Below are 26259 nucleotides of genomic sequence, written 5' to 3' on the forward strand. Positions count from 1 at the left end.
TACCCTGCTCTGCGACGACAGCGCTACCCACTGCAACAACATGCCACCCAGTCTTGACAGACTTTACATTAGACCACATTAAATGGACAACTTTCATTTTACGTAAAAACTGTATCTAACATTAGAATTGAACTGAGAGCATTGGTTGCTATGAGGCAACAGTGCTACTGTGATGCACCAGAAAGGATCCACCCATCCATCCAATCATCCATCCATTCCATCCATCCATCCATCCATCCGTTTTCTTCAAATGTAATCATCTTGTCTTCAGCCACTTATTGTGTTCTCGGGGCTGCTGGAGTCTATTGCAATCCCAGCTCTTATCAGGGCCACATAAAAGACAAACAAAAAAGCAATAAATGGATAAATAGTCACAGAGGGTATTCCATCATCTCTAAGGACAGTGGAGTTCAACTTTCTTGAACAGATCATGCTGAAGACATCAGTGCCCAGACTGTATACATCTACTGTTGAGAAACTTTACCTCTGCTGCAGCACAGGGCGCCATTCACATGATTCTTTGTTGTTGTTGTTGTTGTTGTTTGGTTTTTTTAATAAACTAATTCATATTGAACATGCCACTTGACCAAACTGCAGACAAACAACTTCCCTGGATCCCACAGCAATCAACATTCCAAGTCTGAAGAAAATGAAATGAATCGTTTTCATGACGGATGAACAGACGTACAGTCAGAGATTCCTCACGTTATTGTGTGATGAACACAGACATGTTTTAGCCCTCAGGCACAAATCAGGTGGGTTCCTGGGTCTAGTTTAGTCATATCAGTTCTTCAAATGGCATATTCCCTGCAGTAGTTGGATTTGTCCTTTCAGAAAATAACCAAACGGTGCCTATGTAGTATCTTCTGCTGTGCTCTGTGACTAATGTGGTTTTGAAAGTTTATCCTCACTCTGTGATATCTGCTGAGCTGAGAATGGTGTGAGCTTGACGAGGATGTTGAGATCACAGCTAAGACATCTATATGTACATATTCATTGGGTACTGTCTGAGATTTATCTACCGTTTGAGTTCAGGCTTGTCGTAATGAGCCCAGCACCAGTTTAGAAAGTATTGTTCAATTGCCCATTGAGAAATTTTCAGATGAAATTTTTAATTTTCTGTGATCAAAAATGTTTTTGACAGGCGTAAGGAAGCAACTTTCTGTTTGTTGATGATTATCTTTCCGAAGAAATCTAATGCCTGCTACATAAATACACATTACATGTCCTATAAGCGGAAAAGTCATAAGCGTCATCTCTTGAATGGCAATGCTGACTTGATCCAATTGTAATGTTACTGTGGAAAATCAAATGTACAAGTTCACATCTCTAGATGACTTCAGGCAGTTTTTCAGTTTTTCATATCAAAATATCTCAAAATCGAATTCACATAAAATATTCCTTTTGATTTCAATGCGTTTGGAACTGAATGAATTGATGGGAATGATTAGCACAAATATTGATCCATTGTCAGTACAGCGTCAAAAATGGCAACAAGTTTTTTAACTACACAGCAATGAATTTTAGCATTTAAAAAATAACTCATTAAAAAAATCTTCAAATAATTACCCCCCCACACACACACACCTTGAAAGAAAAGAGAAAACCACACACACTGTGGTGTGAGAATTAGGTTGTCACACTGTTGCTTGCATGTGGGGGATTGCTGGGGTTCTACAGAATAAAATGTTTGTCCAGACTCTAGACCGTCTCTTTATGCAAAGTGCTTTCATATAACTTATCTTGTGATTTGACGTTATATGAATGAATTAAATTGGAAAAAAAAAGAAAAAAATTCTCATTCTTCTTTCTTTTTGTGGATGGAGCTTCAATTATACTCGCATTGATGATGCTTTTCTTGCCACATTGTGATCTTACAGTGGGTCATCAACAACTGACTGACTGCTCCCAGGGAAACCCCTCACACTGATTGAATAGGATCTTGATTTAAGATCTTTGTGTGTGTGTGTGTGTGTGTGTGTGTGTGTGTGTGTGTGTGTGTGTGTGTGTGTGTGTGTGTGTGTGTGTGTGTGTGTGCGTGCAACATACAAACACAGTTTCTGTTTTAACATGCAAGTAAAAATACGTGCTTTTTATTTGATTGTGCTTTGATTGTCCTAATCACACACAGTTACGTGAATGCATCCTGTTGGGTGGATTGCCAAAGCTGTAAGACATGACTAGATGTCTGCATGCATCTGTTTCTACTGTGTGATCCAAAATGTGTTTGATTTTCTCCTGTTTTAGTCAGACTCTTAATGTCTCGTCCTCTCCACTGATGTTAGGGAATTCCCAAATGCTGTTCTGTCTCCTCGATCTGATGATATTTTCACTTTTAATTTGCTTCTTGTTTGGGTTAGCAGCCACCTGCTATTAGCTGCTTTTGAAGTCATCTGGTTTGCATAATGTCATCAAAACATCACTGCCTTGCCCTGGCTTTCCACCTCATGTTCACATAAAGGTGTGTTCTGGTGCTGTTACTACCTTTGCAGGTGCCAAGGGAGTAAAAAAACATACACCCTATGGTGTTTTGATTGACTTCATACATGTTGAAGCAGGAAAAAGGTGAAATTCTGCCCTGGAGACATTGTCTGAATGAGTCTATTGACATGCCGAATGTAGAGCAGTCCACCAGACATGTTGCCAGGGTGGTGGATACTCAATATTCCACATTAGTGCATCTGCACTGGCTTTATGTAGCCAGAGGAACAAAAACAGCCTGCCAGCATCTTGGTCAACCATGTGTAGTGACCCAGAATCAGTAGCAACATATCCCCCTGCAGCACCCCAGAAACATACGATGGCCAGCCCGACTCCAGCAACTAAGACCACTGGATGCCACTATACGCCCATTCATGCAAAAACAATAAGAAAATTAGGTGAAACTTGTGGGACTTACACCACTGTGAACAGTTTCCGGTGGGGGATGATGTCACAGTTGGATGGGCCAGACTTTAAAAACCTGTGATGTTGGTTAAATGAAAGTCTTTGACTGCAGTAGCTTCGAATCAGCTCTGACTGAATGGGTCGCATCAAACTGGATAACCGTCTCTGGAAGCTGTAATAGTCATTGAGGGGAAGGATTTCTGCTATCTACCAATGCAGGACAGACTAATTCAACTGATTTCAAAAGTTCTGTGCTCAAATTGTGTCACCTGAGATAATTAAGTTATCTTTGGTTGTTGTTGTTTTTTGAAATGTTGTATCTTTTTTTTTCACTGATTAAATCAACATAGTCACTAAAAGTTAATAAGGCTCAAAACAAAAGTTGTTATTTTCATGCAACGACCCAAGTAAATGTGCAAATAGATACAGCCCTGCATTTTTAAATCCCTTGAGTCTGATTTCTTAACTTCATATCTGATTGTGCTTTTATGTATTTATTTATTTATTTGCTATTCATACATCAGTTGGGATCTAGTAGGATGACAATTATGTGTATGCATGGTCTGTTTGACTTAATTTACACGTCTGTTTTGTCTGGTCGAGGGGATAGAGCATGAAAAATATACTTAGAAACATAAAAAATGCACAGATACGAAGGTTTTACAAGGTTAAACCATTCTTTGTACATGATCAAATATTTCATAAAGATGTAATACCGCAAAAGTCATGAAATCTCTGTGACACATGTACAGCTTTGCCACTGCAGTGTTTAAACATACACACCATTGTGTATGTTTATGTTTTCATTGACGTTCACATGCACATGAACTTAAAAATGTGATATTTGGACTCTGACAGTAATATATACTGCATTATTATTGAATAAAAAACAGGTCAATATGCTGGATTGAGACTGAGATGGAGTAAAAGAAGTCATCAATAAAAACGTGTGAATAGACGTGACTTGACTCAAAAAGGCAGTGCATATTTTTCAAAGGATCAAGTCAGAAGTAGCAGGCTCGTGGCTTCTGATTTCATGACATCTTCACTTGGGTTCATTATTGTTGTAAAGGTTGACCTCCTTTCTAAATAAATTCAAATATCTGCTTCTAATTAGTGCAGTGTTGCCTTCTGGATGTATGGCAGTGTCAAGATGGCTGATGTTAAAAGGCACTTACAGGAAAATACTGTAAGGCATGCAAGCTGGTATATGATAAGAAATCCCATAGGGGGTGCATTCTATAGACCAAAGAAACACTGAATGTGGCAAAAAAACTAAACGCATTAGAATAAAGAGAGCACAGATGATTTGAAACTGACTGAAGGTGCCATCATGTAGTTTTCCACTTTGCTAACATCAACTGCATTGCTATGTTCCTTTTTTTCCCTCTCCCTCCTGCAGTTTTCAGGTTTTCTTTAGCTAAGTCTCAACTCTTAAGGGACTCACACAGAGAAATCAATTTTGCTTGGCCTCTTTGGCTTTGGTAGGGAACGTAGGCATACGTAAATATTCACATGCGGCTATTTCCGATTCTCAGCTGAGGGACTGAACTAATGGAGGAGCTTTTCTTCTGTTAGATCATGAAGCTGGCATTCGTGTCAATGAGGATGATTTCTCTGTCCGTTCCTCATTCCACAGCTCTCTCCATGCTACCTCATTTTCACTCTCAAATCCTTTCCTCCAGAAGCTCCGTCAACAGAATCTTCTTTTGCTTGCTATCAATTGTCCCTCTTTCATTTTTTCCCCAACTGTTTTTCCACTTCATGCTTCCTTCCTGAATTTATTTGCCTTTCTTGTTCCTTCCCTTCTTCACTTGTAATTATCACCCTTCCATTTTTTCCTAATGACCTTCATATTGTTTTACCTCAACTTTCTCTCCTCCTGCCATTTTCACTTCCTTTTCCCATTCTTCGTCCTCAATGAGATCTTCCTTTGCTCACCATTCTACTCCGTTTTTCATTTTTAATGTCACTTTATTTTTATTCATTTAAATCTTTATTCCACCCTCCTTTCCAGTCATTGAATATACGCCCAAGTATATATGCAGTACTGCATGAAATCACGTCATAATTAACATCTTTACTCTTGAGACTTTTGTTTTACGAACTGATATTTATTTCAAACTCTGTTTGGACCCATTGACATAGCAGGCTGGACCTTTAATTTAAATGTTGTTCTCCATCACATGCTCTGTCTCTACATGGATGAACACATGTAAACTGTGGCCCCGGCTTGTCTTCGGTTGCATGCTGTCACTGACCAAGCACAACTCAAAGCTGATGCTGCAGCTACAGATATTATGCCTACTCCCTCTCCCGTGGCTGCTGGTCTGTTCTGTACTGATAACTACTTCATGGATTTCTTTCACCGATGTCTCCACCCCTCTGCCTTTAAATCCTGGTTTTCCTACTTCCTCTCTCTCTCTCTCTCTCTCTCTCTCTCTCTCTCTCTCTCTCTCTCTCTCTCTCTCTCTCTCTCTCTCGCTCTCTCTCTCGCTCTCTCTCTCTCTCTCTCTCTCTCTTTCTCTCTGCTTCTGTCTCTTGCTATTGTCAGTTTTGTTTCACAAACAGAGTAGTGATACTGTATCTCAGAGGCATGCTTCTCCCCCTTTCCTGGCTGGCTGTCAGGCTGGATCTCCCATGGTAGTGGGCATTCTTAGTACAATGGTGGGTGCGCACACATAGTGCACAAACACACACCTGCATAGAGCAGCTCGGTGCAAAGTGCAAATGCATAGAAGTGAACACAGTGTAAACAATGAAAGCAGACATAGCACACACGAGTCTCTATTTGACCCCACCTTGACCTGACACAAGACACCTCTCTCGCACCTTAACAGCTAACACAGCTCGACAGGTGAGTCTATTTGTGAATTTGCGTGCTTGTGTGAGCCAACAGTCCCAATGCAGTGAATGAATGCATGTAGAGAATTTTTTTTTTTTGATTTGTCCCCCAGCAGTGGATGAACTTATTGCTTTACCTCCATAACCTTTTTCCTTTCTTTTGCCTTATCGTTCAGGCTCAGGGCTCATTCTGGGTCGCTATTAGCCACATTCACTCTTACATGCACAGACATTTGTGCATCAGCGCTGACAAAGAGGAGGCAAACAGACAGAGACTACCTCAGCCATTTGAGGACATTTCCTGTTTAATGTTATTTATAAACAGCTTTTGAGTCTGGCATTGTCTGATTATCACATACAAAACATTTGTGTTGCACAAGGAGGAAAAGAATAAGAAGATAGACGAGGGGAAAGGGGAGAAGCAAGGGTTGAGAAGAAAGGAAAGGAGGTGGAAAGAAAGAGAATGAGCAAACAGGGAGGGAGGAGTGGAGGTGAGGAGTAGCAGCGTGATGAAGAGGAGGATAGAAATGGATAGAGGAGGAGCAGGAGAGCGCCGGTTCAGTACACTGTTTATCTTGAATGATTCAGCAAAACACAAAACGGCAGAACGTTTAAAAAAAATGGCTTAATGGTAGGAATCATGTTACATAAAAATAAAATTCAAGCCTCTAGTTCCCTGTTTATGTTTATATGGAACTAGTGAGACACAACAGAGATTCTTTTATTTTTTTTTCCTTTTAATTTTTACAAAAATGTCATCCTCACTGGAATAAACATACAGAATTTACATGACCTCTGGGTTTACAGCAGCACAAACAAGTTTACCAGTAGGGGCCTCTAATCTTATGTGTCAGACAGATCTCTGATGGCCCCCAACATTTACATGGTTAAAAGGCGGGGCCCAGCGGGGAGCATACAGGCAGGTATGAATGCATCCCCTGCTTTTTGATTCCAGACTCTACAGTTTTCATTTGCCAGTAAACAATACAAACAAATTTAACCTTTTAGCTAGGCTGTCCTTTGTATGCAATAGTAGCTCCTGTTTAAAATAAAATTCATAATTTTGTAATTCAATAAGAAATAATGTCAATTTAAGCATTACTGGCTAATTCAGGTACACCAATGATCTGTGAGTATATGTACAGGGTTCTTCTTTTGGAACTGAGCAATGGTATGCCCTGAAATGATGGGGTGGGGAGAGGTACAGTGGGTCAGAAAGGCTGTGAAAGTGATTTGGCTTTATTAAGGGTGTGTGTTGTTGAAATACTCCAGTTCTTACACAGTCCTCTTCCTGGTGACTTTGTGAAGATGAATCCTGAGCCTCAGCAAGGGCTTCTCTCGACTTAGCAGCATTAAACTCCAACTCCACAATCAGGGCTCACATGTTGTCAAGTCCTTCTGCTTTGGATCACACCAAACACACCAATGAGAACAAAAAAATAAATAAATTCAGTTGCAGTTTGTCTTTTTCATTTCTCTGGGATGATCCTCTCGCAGTCTGCAGTTAATTTCCACTATCAGCGATTGATTGTGCCAATCAAAGAGATATTGCAGTCTTGTGGTGGTCATCATGACTCAACCGTGTTTGTTGGGCTGTTTTTTTGCAGCATTTGAATGCCTTCTGTGACTATTGGATTACATCATCTGTGCTTGAAGGATAAAATTTCCCTCTGAAGCTCTTCAGAGGAATGTACATTGGAGTTTCTGAGAGCCATAGGGTTTGTGACTTACACGTCTCGACCTTTCAGGGTTGTTGAGGCCATGTTTTGTAGCCAGTGAGGGTGAAGAATGAATCCATCCATCAGCTCCATGTTTTGTCCTCGTCAGCCACTAGTTCTCCAGGCCATTTACTGTTGTTCTACCCGCATGGATTTTTTTCCTTTTTTTTTTAATGACAACCAAAACACAGAAACTCGATCATTAAAAAATCTGACTGGTTGGCTCTCATGACTGCTATGTTCCTGAATGGCTTTTAAAAGGATTGATTTGTTGCAGCAGTCCATTACAAAGGACTAGAGGTGTCAATTCTGTGAATGTGTCACAACTGCAGTGATGTCTAGGCTAAAGGCCAATGATATACATATGCCTTAAAATTAAATACCTGCATGCATGCTGTGAGACATTAAACTCCACTATTAACGCACCACAGATGTCACCTCTGTAGGCTCCATACCTGAAAATAGAGAGGATGCTTGTGTTGAGGAAAGAATAACTAGGCTTGTTTTACTATAATAAAATTAAGACGGCAGCAGAGCCACTGGTTACAGCAGTCAGCTCCCATCCACTTATTGTAGGTTTGAATTGTGATATTTAATCATTTGTCTTTTTTTTCTACCATTAGTTTTTTACTATTCTGCTTGTGATTATCAATGTCAAACCATTAACTCACTTCACTGGGTGTACAGCATCTTTTATCTGGATCACAAGGAGCTGAGTGATGGTGCCTTTGAATTGGAATTAATGAATGGAAGGTGAGCTGAGCACGAGTGTGTCAAGTGGAGACTTTATTTTAGACTGTTTCCTTCTTTCATTCTTCTTGCTATGATGTCAATAAGTCATTGGTTTATGTTTCTGTGTGACTATACAGTTTTTATAAGTGTTTTGTACATACATAACTTCAGCAACCAATGTCACAGAGACGCGTGTAGGTTTTCCTGCTTTTTCCTTGGTGACATCATCAAAGCTATGGGCTAAATTATTTCCCTGACTTCCGTGGTTTTATTATAACTCATATTTCCCTGCCTTAACACCACAGGGACACCTTGACAGTGAATATTGGATATTTCTCTTCATACACAGTCATGTACGCACAATATTATGCACATATGCCTCATTTAAAGAACTGGGGCGAGACGTTTCAGGAGAATGAATCGTATGGTTGCATCAATAGCACAAAAGTGTCCTTTTCCTGTCTCAGCATAGGATCGCAGAGATGAGTGACAGCAGCAGAGCTGAGGGTAAACAGATCTTATAATATCCAGGGTGTGACCCTGCTTTATTATTGGCTCTCTGGACCCCACTTGGTGGGCCAACAGAAGTTCTGGGGATGCACTTGTTCTTCCTCCTTGCATTTGCTGATAGGTCATATTTACCTCCTTTTGCAGCATAGTCTTTCTCCCCCTCCCCCTGCAATACCTGCACCTCATTGAGGCCCCCTTTTGTTTTGCGGCCCCGGCGGGTACAGTTTCTGCGACTTCCCTTCGGTGGCCGTGGCAGGGGAGAGGGTGAAGGCAAGTTGTGCTGGTCCCCATGGGGCAAGTATGGCCGCTGATGGTGGTTTTGATGGTTTCTGTGACGATTCAGGTGGTTTAATGACTCTCCATGCTCCACTTCTCCACCGGGGGCGCCACGTGTATGACCTTCATTTGACATGCAACTGGGAAGCTCCTCTTTCTTCATCATTTTCAGGTCTTTTTCTGCAAGGTCTGGTGGTGAAACACACAATACTGACGACGTGGAGCCTCTGAATCTCCGCAGCCAATCCCAAAGTGACAGTGCCTTGCAGTCACATTCCCAGGGGTTATCGTTAAGACGTAGGTACTCCAGGGCCGGCAGTAGAGTCAAGCTACCACCAGATAGCTCAGTCAGGGAGTTATTGAACAGGTATAGTGTAGTGAGCCGTCGCAGATCATGGAAAGCTAAGCGATCAACCCATTGGATACGGTTCTGGTGTAGAAGCAGGCGGTCTAAGACTCCCAAACCACGGAAAGTGTTCTGACGAAGGCTCCACAGTCGATTGCCATGCAGAAAGAGATGACTGAGGTTCAGTAGATCGATGAACAAATCATCCTCCAGGAACTCTAACTGGTTGTCCTGCCAGGATGTGGAGGAAAAAATGGAGGGTTAAAAAAAAAGGGTGTAGGGTGTTGCACCAAACATCACTTATCATAATTTATTTATGTAATGGATTATTTTTTAATTATTTTCTAATCATTCACATTTTAATGTAATACTATTGAAAAAAACATCTTTATAACTTTTGTAACATTGATCTTTTTCTTATCAATACCCTGTCCTTGTGTTGCTTTTAGTTCAGCTTAACACCACATAAAAAACCCCCCAATAAAACCAGAGAGTTTTTCTCCATGCAAAGAGTACATTAACAAAGAATACATTAAACAAGAAAAATTTCCATCACTGATTTTTGTGTGGCTCATTTCAGGTCAAATGAAATGAGTGGCCAACAGTCATGGGCGACCAAAACACAAGGGATGTTTTTTTCTGTACATTAGACGAGCTGTTGCATCAAACTGTTACAGAATACTATCAAATATTCAAGATGTAACCTTCACCCAACTCTCTCAGTGTGACAAATGATTGATTTCTCAATCAATAATATGAATGGGAAGATCTTTTCAGAAGCTTTTATCTCCGTGAACCCACCATGTAATTGATGAAATCATGCATTATAGCAGATATTAAACCCATACTGTTTTCCTATGGTGGTAGACCACAGAGGCTGCACTGTAGATTATTTTAGTGTGAGAGCTGCTTTGCAGTACTTTCATTGCACTAAGAATAAATGCTAACATTTGATCGGCATCCAATTCATAAGCAGTAAGTGCTGAGCCAGGCTTACGGGCAGATTACACTGTAATACGATTGTGGCTGCAGATGCAATATACAGTAGAGATAAAAGGAAGCTATTATCCATGTACCTGTAGGTAGAGATACTGAAGATTATGGAGGCCTGCGAAGATCCCTGGAGGCAGGCTGATCAGGCCACAGCGGTATAGGTGCAGGGCATGTAGTCTACCCAGACCCAGGAAGGTGTCTGAAGCAACGGCCTTTAGGTGGCGGTTGTCCCCGAGGTCAAGTTCCTCCAGGCGGTCAAAGCCGTGGAAGGAGGATGGTTGTATGTAAGAGATATTGTTGGAATAAAGCCACAGCATGGTGGTGGTGGGTGAAAAGTGGCCACGAAGTAGTCGCTGGATCTTGTTGTTTTGCAGGAAGACACGCTCGCTCTGGGCGGGTATGCCCTCAGGCACGGCATGGAAGTTGTGGGCCTGACAGGAGACGGTGCTGGGCGAGGTATAGCAGATGCAGTGACGAGGGCAGGGCAGAGAGAGATCCAGGCCACACAGCACCAAGAGTAACTCCACCCCACCATAACCTGAGAGACAAGGGGAGAGGAGGATGAAATTAAAACAAACAGCCAAAGAGAATGAGGGAAAGAAAACATCAAAGATGAGCTGGATTAATTGAATTCATACAGCAGAGCTGCTGTTATCAGATACGTCTTTAAATGAAAAACTCATTGCTCTCAATTTACAAAGACAACAATTGGCATGGTTCAGTGCAGACAAATTACAACGCTGACACAAATCCTGAACAAACACTCACATGAACGCACATACAAACATGCATCTGCTTTTTCAGCTGCTGATACTCCTTGTACATTTCCATCATCCCCAAACAGTGCATCACAGTGTAACCTTTGATATTATCTTCATCTTTAACTGTCTGAATTAAAACATTGCATTCTGCAAAAACCTTGAATGTCCTACAACATCTAGTGGAATCTTGTTGTTTTTTTTAATTGTGTTGTAGTGTAATTGCAATAAAGGTGCAAGTATTTTTATTCGTGTCTGTCTGGCACCAATATTGATGATATGGTATGGACAGAGAGAGAGAGACACAAAGCATATTGCACAACGCGCAGTGTTATAAGCTTTGGTTATCCTCTGAAGGCAACAGAAAATCAATGCTTCTCCTGCTTTTACAAGTGAGCACACACCACAACTGTAATATATATCCACAAAAAGGGATAAAGGGGGAGAGAGAGAAGGTGGAAGATGAAACAGGAATCATCTGTGGAATGGATATTACTTTTTGTTTCCAGATTACCCTCGTCTCAGTCATTCATTTCATTTTTTTCCACCTCGGATCATGCCTTTTTTTTTTCTATACTGGAAAAGTAAAGAATAAAGAGTTGAAGGTGCCTGCATCCTGAGCCAAGGAAAAATATCTCTTAAGAGAATACAGGGAGATGCTGTATGAATGTCATGTACTGACGTGTCCAACCTTGTATGTGTTGTTTGTGTTGTTTGGACAGATGTGATGGACAGATGTGAGGCTGACCAGGACACTGCTGCTCTGTAAAGAACAACATGTTGTGAAATGCCAGTAGAGGATAATGCTGTGTTTTCCTGCACAGCACATATGTGCCTGCATGGCTCTGTACACTTGTGTAACCATGCACCTTGTGTTTACTTGTCATAAGCCTTTTTCTATACTACGTTGTTTTTCTGAGCCACATCGTGAGAGTTAGGGTGTTTCTCATATATTGGACAAGTCAGACCTTTCCATCCTGCCAAAAAATAACACACCTATGACACGGCAGCTGTTGTCACAGCAGCATATCTTCTGGCCTGCACAAACAACAAATCAATAATGTGCTTGCTTCTATTAGTCTGTAAGAATTAAAAAAAAATATTGTTCCTGCAAAGCGTGGTTTTAACAAACCCATCTTCATTAAAAAGCCTCCTTTAAAAGCGTATACTGTATTACACACAAGTTTATGTTTACACGATTATTCATTAAACTGAGTGCTGCTAGAGGGAACAGTTCATGCATCAATTCCATGAAATTTCGTAGAGACCTTCATGTTCCACAGAGCATGAGCTTCAGCGACATTGATGATTCCCTGACTTTTTATAAAACATCATCATGAGCTTGATGATTGCCATTCTGATTGTAGCGATACAGCCACTGGTTGAATCACTGTGATAATTGGTACTGATATTCATATGTACATACTTATATCCCAATTGGATGAAGTGGAATCCATTTACAATGAAAATTTTCAATACTAATATCTCTGTTATTCTAATCTATTAGTTTATGAGAAAACACCTGAAAAGCACAACATTCCCATCAGCCTCAGCCGTGCTTTGCTTTATTGGTAGAGGTTAGCGTGCGCTAAACCAAATCTTTGTACATATTATCACATCAGCACCGTCATTGTGAAAATGCCATTGTGAAGATCATTTGGCAAATAGCTGTCTGACAGAGCCATATAGCCTCAGAATGACTTACCAGAAAAGATGTGAAAACCCATAAACAAAAACTAGTACACAATTGAATCTTCTGGCACTGAAATCATATATGCATTTCATGTGGGCTACGTGAAGATAATTAAAAACAGTGCAAGCAGCAACCCCCCCGGCAGAAGAAAGTGTGTTTGCATTTATTAGAGATAAACTGAAACAAACAAACTAAAACCAACAAACAAATAATGATAGAACAGCTATGCTATTTACAGCGAAGTCATACACACATACATGCAGATGGATGCACACACACGCACAACATGTCTGGAGAGAGAGAGAGAGAGAGGGTGAGAGAGAGAGGTTACATTAAATTGAAGTCAAATGGAGCAGTATTACATGAACTGCTCTATTCAAGACATTTTATTTTCTCGTGAGACATGTCATACAGATGTTTGTACTTCAGCAGGCCTGAATAATAAAAATGAAACTCCAGACTTGTGCACAGAGGTTGGCCCTGGGTTTGAGTCAGATGTTATTACTACAAACTGGAACATACAGTGTGAATCCAGTCTGCTGGGGTATCAAAGTGATTTTATCTGTCTGTCCTTTCATCCTCATCTCCTGTCCTCGGCTTTATCTGTTAATCTTTGTTGCCCTTCACGTTATGCTTCTCTGCCTCCTTTCTCCAAAACATTTACACTTTCCTTTCTCCATAGCTTTATCTTCATTTGCTGCTCTGGCTTGTCTGCTGTGTCTGTCAATTAGTTATAGAGTTGTTTTATGCCATAAAGTGTGAGCTCTAAGCGAGGTGTGTTCTGATATAATCCATTGACAGCCCTCGATTGAGCTTGACTTGTATAGAAGATCTCATAGACGTTGTGATCTTAAAAATATTATGAAAATGAAAGCTAAAGTAAGCTCCTCATTATGCATCATTTGGTCTTCATGTCTTGGTGAATTACTCTCTACATGCGGACAAAGACGGGTCTTTAATTGAGAGTAAAGCATCATTTCAATTTCCCATGTTCAAAACTCAACTGCTTCACGACTACGTGACAATTGTGATTTTTCAGCTGTTAGTCTACATTTGCAATACTAAGCTCCCAAATTGGCTTTTTCCCCACCAGTCCTATTAATTATTTCTACATTCAACAAGCCTTCAGTCTGCTTGGTGTGTACTCGTGATAGTGCTCCTAGCATTCGTTTGCATTTTCAATTGCTCTTGCTTCATTTCCTTCTGTTTACCCCTGCATTCTTTTTCATCTTTGAATTTTGATCATCTTATATCTTTATTTCCCTTTCTTCTCCCCTTTGCGTCTTTTATCTTTTCAGATGATTTCCTCTAACAGCTACTTCTTATGCAATAGAGCGCCCATGTATAACAGAAAAAGTGAGGGACCATAGTTATGCATGTTTGCTGTGTATGGTTAAGCCCATCTGCAGAAGGCATGTGTTAACATATTTACATCTCATTATGCAGATTAATTGTGGATAGACAGGTAGAATAGGGTGGTTGATTGAAAGATAGAATCGATGGCATTATACTGTATACACAATCTGTTAACTGCTGTATGACTTTGACACTGAGGGTAACAAATCTCACACGAGCATCCAGTCATATTATTTCTTCATCATCTGCTTCATAAATTGAATAATTTGTATTAAATGATAGTGTTGGTAAAGGAGTATATGGAGTGTACAGCGAAACAGAAAAAAATGTTTTACAAATAATGCACAGTCTGCTCTCAGCACGACAGCCCAATCTACAATTCTGAAATAAAAACAGTTCATACCTTGTGTTACATTATTAAAACCTTTTTTTTCAAATGCCAAAAATTCTATGTCGGCACATTCTTGGATTTACACCACTAGATTTCCGACTGCTTTCAGCCTCATGATACTAACGCCGCCTGAAAAACACAATATGCACAACTAATTGCAAATCAGCAATTAGCAAAGACATCAAGCTGGCAATAAGCCAAGACTTAAACTTGTAATAACACCAAGTATGCAGCATCAAGGTACATTAAATCTGTTTCACCAGTAGTTCCTCCCTCTGCATGTCACTGTCTACTGGTTTGAATTTTAAAAAAATGAATGGGGGTGAGCTTTCATTGAACTATTTTGTATTTGTTGTGAATGCCTGGTGAAGAGGTATGATTTTTCAAAGCTCATTTGACATGCCACACCTTCTTAATATTTATTATTTTTGGTGTTTTGTTAGCTGGGGCATTCCATTGTGATGATGGAGAGCAGTATGTGGGCAGCAGCTTAATTTTCTTATGTTTCACTGCGGTAAATCATTTCCAAATTTGATTACATGACAGCAGGAAAAGCAAAAAACATCAAAGGAAAGAAATATTTCAATCAGACGCATCACAATCTGGAAATTATTCATTATTACAGCAGTAGAAGTTAGTCTGACTTCATCATTTCCTCTGTGTGTGTGTGTGTGTGTGTGTGTGTGTGTGTGTGTGTGTGTGTGTGTGTGTGTGTGTGTGTGTGTGTGTGTGTGTGTGTGTGTGTGTGTGTCAGACTCACAGACATCATCTTCTTATTTACGTGCATTCAGTTAGTGTGTGAGCACCCAAAAGTAAAGCACACACAGCATGAAATTGCTGATCATCTCATTTCGTCCACTAATTTGTTGCAATGCAGTTTAGACAGAAACCACAACAGCCAGGTGCCTTTGCTACATCTCTTTCTTTTTTTCAAAAAGTCATCCAAACTTCTGAAAAAAATGAGAAATATGGCTCATGAAAGACTGATGTTCAGATGGTAATGTCAAAGCTCTAAGAAGGCCCAAACTCGAGTGAGAAAATCATTTTACATATTGTGGTGAAGTATGATGATGATGATGATGATGATGGTGATGATGATGCTGAGGAGAATGATGAGGATGATGGTGGAGCAGGGAAGTACTTGGTGATCTCTCACCTTGAAAATGCAGTTACTGTAATTGGTTTACTATCTGTGTGGTTTGAGAATAATCAATTATATTGCAATATTGCAAGACGATATCAGCAACCAAACCAACATCATTAGTATTGATTTATAGAGTTTTTACTAAAGCTGGAACCATGATCAAGAAAAACAGCTATGCAACAGTCATCTCTCCTTTGTAGAAGTTTCATCAGTCTTAGCTCTGAGTGTGTGGAAGCTGCTGATTTTTTATATACTAAATAGCAGATGCTAAAAATAATGACATTAATATTTTTCAATTTCTGTGGATTCCAGACAGATGGCTTGAATCAGTAATGGTTCTTACTGAGGATATGATGGACAGATTTTCTTCCGCAAACCATTAACCATTTCCCTGTTTGGATGTAAAATGGGTAGTTAGTTCGTATGCCACTCGTGCATGGTTCAAGAACATTTTGATTGAAGAGACTAATAAATGCAATGAAAACCAAATTTCCCTTTCAAACTATAAAAACAACCCCAAACCGAAAACCTTTACTAAGTATCATTCCCTCGGAATTATTTGTAGGTTTTACTAAAATTTAATCATATAAACACAGTTTAACAACAAACCTCTGGCAAAATCATTGAATCACAATGAGGGTATCAATAATTACTGCATGATAACATGCAGATTATCGCATGATAGAAAGAATGATGATGACACTTTGATGATGTCATTTCACATAGATATGCCAAAATAAGGAACAGCACCAAATTCCTTGACCTTGAAAATTTACTGCTGTTATTTGGAATCATCATGTCTATCATCAGAAGCTTGTGCGTTATCAGTTAAGGTAGTTGACCGGATTCATAATCGCAGGGATGGTGGTGTCCACATCGCTTCACTTTATGCAAGCAATTGTCCATTTCTGATGCCTTTTCAATCATCTCTCTTTCTCTCTCTCTCTCTGTCTCTGAATGATCTTTTCCACTCATTCACTCACTCATCTAAATTCTCATTTTAGCTTCCTGGCTGGATATTTGCTGAGAGCTTCATCAAGCACAGCCAGGGATCAATTACAAGAGTCATCTCCATCGTCTGTCTCTCTCCACCACTCCCCAAACTCCAGTCATCATAATGTGCACATGAAAGCACACACACATGCAAGCACATACACATTCTACTTGTCAGGCCATCATCACAGTTGCCTCCCATCTCTAACTTGGCATCTGCAGGAGACACCTGCCACTCAACTCTCACAAACGCAAGGAAAAAGCAAGGAATGTAGGAGAGGGAGGGGAAAAAGCAGAGGAGAGAGGAAGACTAGGCCATATCTTACTCGAAGCGATTGAGGAGATCTTAAAACATTAAAGCAAAGGCAAGGAGGAGAAGCACAGCGTGGGGGACTGTGAGAGAATGAGAGAAGGAGGAAGGCTGCAGCTAAAAATGGATGATGGAGATGACAGGTATGTGCTGCAAAGTGCAGACCATTATATAGGTAGGTGTGTAAATGTCTGTCTACTATGCACAGAACACAACTGTAAATTTCAATCAATTTCAAACCATATATGTGACTTTTTCAGGTAGACTCCTGCATACTGATTACATATAACTAGGGCCGCCTACATTAAGGTGTTAATAGCCACTATTAATCTGGAAAACTCAATGTGCTCCTTTTTTTTAAATGCAAATAAAACACCTCACTAAATTTGACTCCAAGTTCTTCCTGTAATTTCAGCACAGATTTTCAGTGGTGGGGCAAATGACTGAAGAGACATCCTGGCGTGTTTAACGGCAGGTTTTGTGATAAAAAAATCTTCCAGATGGATGTTTAGATGGAGCCATGCAGGTATGCTGGTACTCTATCACCCGACAGATGCAATGAATATAATAGCCAGTCTGTGACAAGCACTGCCTGAGCCTTTTTACTGAACCGATTCCACATCTTATTAAATCATAAAAACCAAGCTGAACTCGCACGTGCATTCGTCTGAACTCTCCACAAAAGCTAAATTAAGTAGATATGAATATTTTGATCTTTGATTAATCCTGATCAGTCACAGCTGATTATGATGACTGACTCAATAAAAATGTTATCAATTGAAACAATAGCATGTAACATGTCTGTCGGGTATGTGTACAAATGCAGTACGTGCACACATGGCTCATACACCCAGACACAGATATTTAACCTTCATTAGGCAGCAATGGCAGGATTACACCACGGAAAAAAGAATTCAAATTAAGAGCAGCAAAGAGAGTAAAAAGGGTGAAACGTGAAAAAAATGAGTGGAATTTATTTTTAAAAAATAGCTTGGAGGCAGTGAGTGTGAAAGGTTGGTGAGGGATGACAGAAAACTAAGAGAGTCAATGTAGATGCTGCTCGTCTTGTTGATGGTTGATTTAGCTTAGCATAATCCCAAAGATCATTCAGAATTGCTCATTCAAATGATGATAAATCTGTGGTAGAGTTAATGAGAGATTTAAATGGCATCATTGCCGGAGATACACAGCTGAAATATCTGCACTATATAATCCTCCCCTCTCGTGTAATGTAGCATGCAACCATTGCATTCATCTTCATACCGAAGACGAATCCAGTCAATATATCTGAACCACAGATTCTCTGTGGTGACGGAGGCACTGCTCTGTAGTCACACTTTCTTTTGTTTGAAGTCCAACACACACACACACGCACACACACACACACATACAAACGAGCCTTTATGGCCAGTAAAAACTAGTAAGGCACTTTGCGAGAGTTTACCTTTGCCCAAAAAAAAAAATTTTTTTGGAAAAAACAATGAAGTTTTGAGTCTATTTACAAACACTCATCAATAACAATTACAATGTGTGTAAATGACTGTATGAAATAACAAAATGGCTCCAACTTCTTAAATTGAAGCATCTTCTTATTTTATGGGTGAAATACTGAATGTATTTCTGGGCTTCTGGTCAAACAAAATAATTAAAGGACGTTAAACTAAAAATTCATGGAGCAATTATTGGCAGAATGACATCTACTTACAGCCGACATTACTACTTCCAAATTTTAAAGCACACAAGAGTTTTTCAATGAATTGGACCCTGCAGACAGTCAGTATTTTCAAAATGATCCTCACTTGGAAATATGTGGAGCCTAAAAATGGCAGTGAAGCACTTTCCGTGATAGACTACCCATGTGAAGAGGCGAATGCCCACAGCAAGCACATCGGTAACGTTATGGAAAAGATGGAACTTACAGTTAGGAATGTTATGGGACATATCCATAGTTAATGCATAAAATAATTCAAATCCACCAGTAAAGTCCTTTAGTTTCTCAATAAAACAGGATACTGCAGACTGTTTAACCCAGAGGATCTCTATCACACCGGTGTTGTCTGACTTTGTCCAGCAGGGAGGCAAAGTGCTTGAAGTTGGAAGAAAAATCGATGTTCATTATCCAGGAGCACCTTAAGTGGTACTTCGTCTGTTGAATAAATCAGAGAAAACCTGCTTGAAAGCTATTTTTCAAGTTATCTTATTGTTAGTGTTGGTCCTGTGTGGTCTTCTCTCCCCTGTTGATTACTGTCTAAGGTCTGTCTGCTTGTGTGACCCTTTGGTCGGACATTTTGAAGAAAGCCACATGCTTAACACAGGCACACATGTTTCTATACATGTCTGGGATTTGGGGCAGAGGCAGAGAGGCGGAGAGATTGAGTGGCAGCGAAAATGCAAAAATAACCTCAACCTTCTTTGCAAGCAGTAATTGGGTCATTTGAAAGGCTAAGCTTATCTCAACTCTAATCAAGCTCTAATTATTCTTCGAAAATTTTTGCCCCACCCTCCTCTCTCCCATACACACTCCATAAACGGATGATGCAGGTCATAGCTTTCCCTGTTAAATTCCGGGCATATTTAATGACATGAGCAGGAGCAAACTACCACTGTCCTCTGTCTTGTCCTGCCTCTCCCAAACCATGAGGACTACACAGACTGACAGGGTGACACGTGTCAATAGGACACGGGGCCATGTTCAGACTTCGATGAGTGGGGCACCTTCTCCTCCAGCATTAAAGTGTAATTCATTCAGGTGCACAAGGACACAGGAGGTCAAGACCCACACACTTCTGAATCAATGTAGACATGAAATTTACATAGTGTTATGGGGAAAGTACTATTCATAAAACAGGAGAAGAGGATAAACGTGCACAAAAATACAGTGAAAATGTTTAATTGTTGATTGTTCATTGTAAGCACACATCCAGAATGAAAAGAAACAGCGTATTTCTGAATCGCTTTTCAGGAGCACGTATTTGTATTTGAATTATCTTTTAATTTTTATCTTGACTCTCTAGTACCTGAAGATTTATGAGTACCAGAGCCACTCCTTTTGAAAGGGAAACTTGTTTACTGCAAATTGAGTCTTCTGTCCGCAAGCAGAAGAACACAGAGTCTGGGTGAATAAAATATGGGTGTATTTTGTCAAAAAAAAAGGCTGTAAAGCAGTTGCAAAGCACACACACAAACACGCACAGACACACACACACACACACACACACACGGGGGCATACATCTGATGGAGCAAAAATCACCAACCTTGAGCTGGCAAAATACATCTGTTTCTGCTGGTGATGGTGTGTATATTCAATACGTATCTGTGAATGTGTGTGTTCATCAACACACTCAGCAGCAGCTCCAGCTGAGGCTCTGGCTGCTCTCCTGTGTCTTACCATCACTACATCTAGAACGCACTTTGGCAGAAATCCTCAGCGGGCAGCAACGAGAAATGAGCCTGTTCAACAGGCCAATGAAAAGAGGAAAGGAAAGTGAAGCACCGGGGTTAGCTGGTCCTTCTCTTAATAGCTGTTTGTCTAATTCCCACTGCAGGAGGAAAATCTCTCTTCCTCTTCTTGTGACTAAATCATTCCATGCTCTCTACACTGCATGCATGAATCACCCTTTGTCACCCTCCTCCTCTCTCCTCCCTGTTGTTCACTTAGTTTCCCATCTGTCTCTATTACAAAGACTGTTAAAAGTACATCAGGACATATTATTGCATAAATATTTCATAGCAATAACTGTCTGCGCTCTTGCACCTTGTTTCCACAGTATTTGTTTTTGAGGTTCTCGGAGGGAGAATTTTCCGTCATGCTCGGGGATTACACTTGTAAATCAGACATGCACCGATTCAAGAAAGAGAGTGGAGCAGGAAGGAGGAAGAAGGCGAGTGTGATGAAGGGTTACAAATCCAGATATACAGAATAACAAGTGAAGTGAGTGATTTCAACACAGTGACATGTCCAAGAGTTCATCTGTCACTGAGCTGGGTAACACACTATTCTCACATGCTTGCTTTGCCTGAGCCAATCACAGGCAGGCATTGGCCATTTTCCAGATTCATTGGCCCAAACAAGAAGGGGAGATGGGCGGCAGATCTCTCATTAAACTGGCCCCCCGTGGAGAATGGTTTTAAGTGCTATTCAACTGTCATTGCTTGATGTGCTGCTTTCCAAACTGAGTCCGGCAACTGACAAATGTGGAACCCACAGCAACAAAATGATTAATAACTTGAGAGCACATCTACGTATACAGTAGGCTGTGCTGGATCAACCCCTTCCATTTAAATCCAGATTATTAAAATGAACCATTTCCAATAGCTTTCAACCGACATTAATTCAAACATTCTCACAAATTCCATTAGCACAGGCGACATTAATATAGCAAAATGTTAGACTCCCTCTTCAATCCACCCTTCTTTGTTGGCATTTTTTCCACGGTGCCTCTGGTTGAAAATACTTTCAGGTGAAATGACAAGAGAAGAGCAAAGATGAGACATCAGTCAGGAAATATGGGTAAGGTGGTGGAAAGATATATGATGGAAGAACACGAGGAGGTGTCACAGCTTCTCTCCATCAGCTAAAGAGAAATGGATGAAGCAAGAAGAGTGTGTCGGTGAAACCTCCGCTATCATTCATTGGATCTGGCTAATCTGAAGGTTGCTGGTTGGCCATCAGTCACGCTTTTTGGCTCCTGTCAAGGCTGGAATCATCTGGAAATGTCTCATCTTGCTCCGGTTCTGCTGTCTGGTTTGTAATGTTGATCCCGCTCTGTTTTCCTGTTGAAACATGAACTGGTTTGCCTTCCATTTTCGAGGTCCTCTTTTATATTTAATGAGATAGTCCTCTGAAAACATGTTCCACCTCTGATGGGATTTATGATTGGCTTTGAAAAGTCTGTAGCCTTCCCTTCCATTGAGGACGTTGACTGTACAGCTTAGAATTCCAGCACATATAATGGATTCCAATGATACAGTAATATCTTTAGGCATGTCAAAACAGTCGCAGAAACCTTTTAAACCACTCACAAAGTGCAATCATTGTCTATGCTGTTGAGCATTATGCTCACTGTTTGTACTGCAATCCTGTTCATCGTTAAACCAAACATATGCTTCACTTTGGAGGCAATTAAGACGCAGGGCTTTAAACCGTGTTGTGCAGAAGTTATAAGTGTTCCGGTTAGTGAATATTGTCAGGAAGCATTCAAAGCCTCTGAAGAAATTGCAGCAACCAAAAATCAATACATTTAATGCAGCCCATTTGCAAGTGTTGTGAAAGATGTTTGTTTGCCCTATTTAGCCTGTCTCAAGCTTCAGAGGTGGTGTTCATATGAAAAGATAACAGACATCATGTTTACCTGATCATCAAATAGCATCCAACGCTCCTGCCTCCACACCTTTGCACTGTCGGAGTTCTGCAACACTTTTTGTAACTTCCTGATATGAACACTCTGACAGGCAAGAGTTGGAGCTTCTCATCCGGATCTTTTTTTCTCAGTATCCAAACGGCTACTTCCTTCACTTTTCATGCACATAAATGTGTGGAACACCATGAACGCCTACAGGGAGATACTGCCTACTGTGCACCATTATCCCAATTCAAAAGACTGTCACGTCTCCCCTCACCTTTGTGCATGACCAGTGGGAACATCCCAAAATCCAGGGGTGTACTTGTCGAGTATGGTTTCCACTCCCCATGACCTCAGCACAAACAACGACTTGAACTACTTGCTCCAGTTACTTTATTGTAAATGATACAGACAAATAAATCCATAATCCGTAATAAGTGTTTGAGCAGAATCCAAACAGAAAAGACACAACCGTGTAGTGTTTGACTCAGTGTCTGTTGAAAACTCGACCTGCTGTTTGGTTCACAGCTTATAGCACATATTTAGTTCCTTTTGCCTTATATGATGAATATATAAGTGTTACTCAAAGAAAAGTGAAATAGAGTGATATTTTGTAAAATTGTGAGAACGTGTTAATCTCGCTATGCCTTCATACAGAAATTCAAGATGCCTATCAATGCCTATCATGTTATGTTATGATAGGAGTTGATACAGTGATAAAATGTGTTGAATGTATGTGAAGAGCAATGGAAAAATTAATCCTATCACCAGAACCTAAGGCCATTTCAAGGAGACATTGTCTTTCTGTGTCCAAACCAGCGCATGTAATCATACATTTCTTTAAGTTTGATGAGGACACACAAGGATTCAGAAAACCAAAAGCTATGAAGTTTAAACTTGGGAAGGTCTTAGGTTTTTCTCATTTGAATCAAACACGACAAACTGGATCAGAAAGTTTTTTGCATTGTTGTCTGAATGGGTGCATATCAGGCATGATGTGGCATCAGTCTGCATCATTCAGAATATGCTTGAGATTCCTTGACAATAAATATTTCCACACCCAATCCAACCACCATAGGTGAGTAATGCATCATTGCTTTTCATGCTTTGTTTTAATCTTCCCTGTTCATTAGCTTCCAGTTTTAATCACTGTGAATTACTCCTCCTTTTGTTCATATATTTTCTTTCAGTGAGGCCAAAATATTTATGGCCTTTCCTGCTTTCTGTCTTTGTCTCCTTACAGCTGACCGTAGTTTACATTTTAGTTCTCTTGACTCTCACTTTTGAGGGTTTCTGTCATGTTTCGCTGCTTTCAACACCACCCAAGAAATTCTGACTCACCTTCAATGCTTTGGGGTTGCAGCAGAGGATTAAAGGCTGATGAATTCAAAGCTTTGACAAACAAATTTTACATTATCTGAACCGGTTGATTACCCAGACGGGACAAATTAGAAGAAAATCTTGTCCTATTTGAGTGAAAAAGCTCTTTTGAGGAAGAATAAGTGGGTAGGTTACAGTTTAGAGTTGGGTCATCAGCTAGTTTGGGTCTGCCAGCGTCAAATTGTTCAAGCTGCCTCAAAGGCCACAATGGAAGAAGGAAATTTCTCTCTCACCTCTTTTTCTTTTCTTTATTTCACACACACACACACACACACACACACACACACACACACACACACACACACACACACACACACACACACACACACACACACACACACACACACACACACACACACACATACACACCTTCAAGGATATTTTTACAAAAGACACCAGGATTGTGAATTAAACTTAAAAACTGTATTATAGGCGGTGTGACTCTTCTCTCACCTGAGGCGAGTAACACGGAGAGAGACGGTGTGATCTTTTCTCATCAACGACACTCATCACAACCCAAAAAATGTTTGGATTTTCTCCCTCAAGGCCACAAACATCACACACATCTCAAACTGACACATGAGCGGCCAAAAATAACCCACAGGTACACAAAAGCCTACACTTTCTGGCATGCAACAACTCACCCACACACAAATCACATCACCACACCGGAGTACATCACACGCCAATACATCCAGGACATTTATACCCCAACAAGCACGTGTGATGATATATATTCGTCTCATGTGCTACTCAAAAATACACATAATCTAACTGATGCACATGTTGTACATCATGCCAAGAAGCATACACATCAGATGGAACTCAGTTATGAATGCACATCCACGACTCCGTCCTCCCCCGCATCTCATGCATCTGACCATCCTATCCACATCACCTCGGCTACAGGATCCTCTGTCTCTCCTGCTTTTTATTATCTTCCTTTAGCCCTCTCTCATCTTTCTGTTCCCACTCCTCCATTCCTTCTCTAATTTCCCTCTTCCCTCTCCTCCACTCCCACTCTTCCCTAATGTGCTGGAATTTGGGCTGACCTCGAGAGGGTGGCTTTGAGTTTAGACACTTTATCTAGCAAGTGCTTCATTTAGGGGATCTTTCTAAAACTAGGTGCTCTGTGTGAGACAGAAGTTAAGATCATTGATGGATCAGTGATCAGTGATTCCTCCATTGTTCTGCACCTTTTTTTCAGGTGGAAAAAAACTCTGGTAAGACCTCGGATCCATCCCCTCCTGTTGTCTGCGATCACTCGTATTGTTTCAATACAGCTGAACTCATGATGCATCTGTTCTCATTGATACTACTTGATAATTACAAGGGAATCTGTTTATTGTTCTCCTGCTCCAGAATATCAATCATCTCTCTTCTTTACTGTTGTAACTAAAGGAATGCACCTGTGGTGTCTCATAATCTATACTGACAGTTAAGACAAATCCTCATAGAGGATGTTAGAGGCAACAGGATGATGGTTACTAAACTTTACTGTCGCCCAAGCCCTGAACAGATCATCATGCTGTATGGTTAGAGGATCAGCTGTCAATAGTCAGTTTTTCAGTATTTATTCAGTATTTCACTTTAGATATGGTCTTCACCATACATGATAATGCTCCAATTTGCTATACCCGGCAAGAAGATGCCTAAAATAACACAGGCTGTCTCACAAATGATTACTTATTCAGTTTGTTGTTGTTGTTTGAATGATTTCATCAGAAACCTAACCAATCAATATGTGCATGCCAACGGACTTCACATTCATTTTACATGAGAACCAGATTTCCCCACTGTGGTGGTGCGTAAATTTTCCCACTGTGGGACAAATAAAGGATTATCTTATCTTATCTTATCTTATCTTATCTTATCTTATCTTACCTTATCTTATATGCAAATTACTAGAATAATAAAGATTAACAAATTTGATCAAAAAGAAAGAAAGAAATTTGAGAAAAATGAAATTAAAACTGAGCACTGACGCTTTTTGTGAAGGTAACCTTTATTTCCAGGTTCAGGTGAGGAATGGCAGTAACAAAAGTCTGTGTGTACTTATTTTGATGCCTTTCACAACTGAAGCCTTCTACTGCCAGCACACACACACACACACACACACACACACACACACACACACACACACACACACACACACACACACACACACACACACACACACACACACACACACAAAATGTCACATGTGTTCTCTGCTGTAGGATCTTTGCTTGATGGTTAAGTGTCTCACTGATACACATATGTGCCCCACACACACATTCTCCTTTCTTTCACTCTTTGCCTTCTTCAATTAGAGTCCACATGTTAGAAGGCCCTCAGCGCTCCATGAGCTCCTTTGAAGTGAAAAGGATGAAAAAAAAAAAAACGTTTGGAAAAACATAAATGAGCATTTGCAGAGCTGAGAATGGGAACACACACACATACACGCAGACACATATAGACACACACACGTGCACTGACTAGCACTATCACAGATATGCATGTGTACTCAACCAGAGCTCATATGCAGCATGAATAAATTAATCAGTGCTCCTACAGATGCTCGTACACCCAGCCATCAGTTCATAA

The 26259-nt window shown here is 40.3% G+C and overlaps 1 protein-coding gene across 1 annotated transcript in view; it reads right to left on the minus strand.

Annotated features, from left to right (window-relative positions):
• Nucleotides 1–6640: 6640 nt before the first annotated feature.
• The window catches only part of LOC137606329 (reticulon-4 receptor-like 1), a 97516-nt gene continuing 77897 nt past the window's right edge, over nucleotides 6641–26259 (minus strand). Inside the window, exons 2-3 of the mRNA XM_068331543.1 lie at nucleotides 10389–10843; nucleotides 6641–9543 (exon numbers count right to left, since the gene is read on the minus strand). Of these exons, the coding sequence (XP_068187644.1) occupies nucleotides 8644–9543; nucleotides 10389–10843 (1355 nt within the window). The 3' untranslated portion in view covers nucleotides 6641–8643. The remainder of the gene's footprint in view (nucleotides 9544–10388; nucleotides 10844–26259) is intronic.

The sequence above is a fragment of the Antennarius striatus genome, chromosome 13 (assembly GCF_040054535.1).
Source record: "Antennarius striatus isolate MH-2024 chromosome 13, ASM4005453v1, whole genome shotgun sequence".
Classification (NCBI taxonomy): Eukaryota; Metazoa; Chordata; class Actinopteri; order Lophiiformes; family Antennariidae; genus Antennarius; species Antennarius striatus.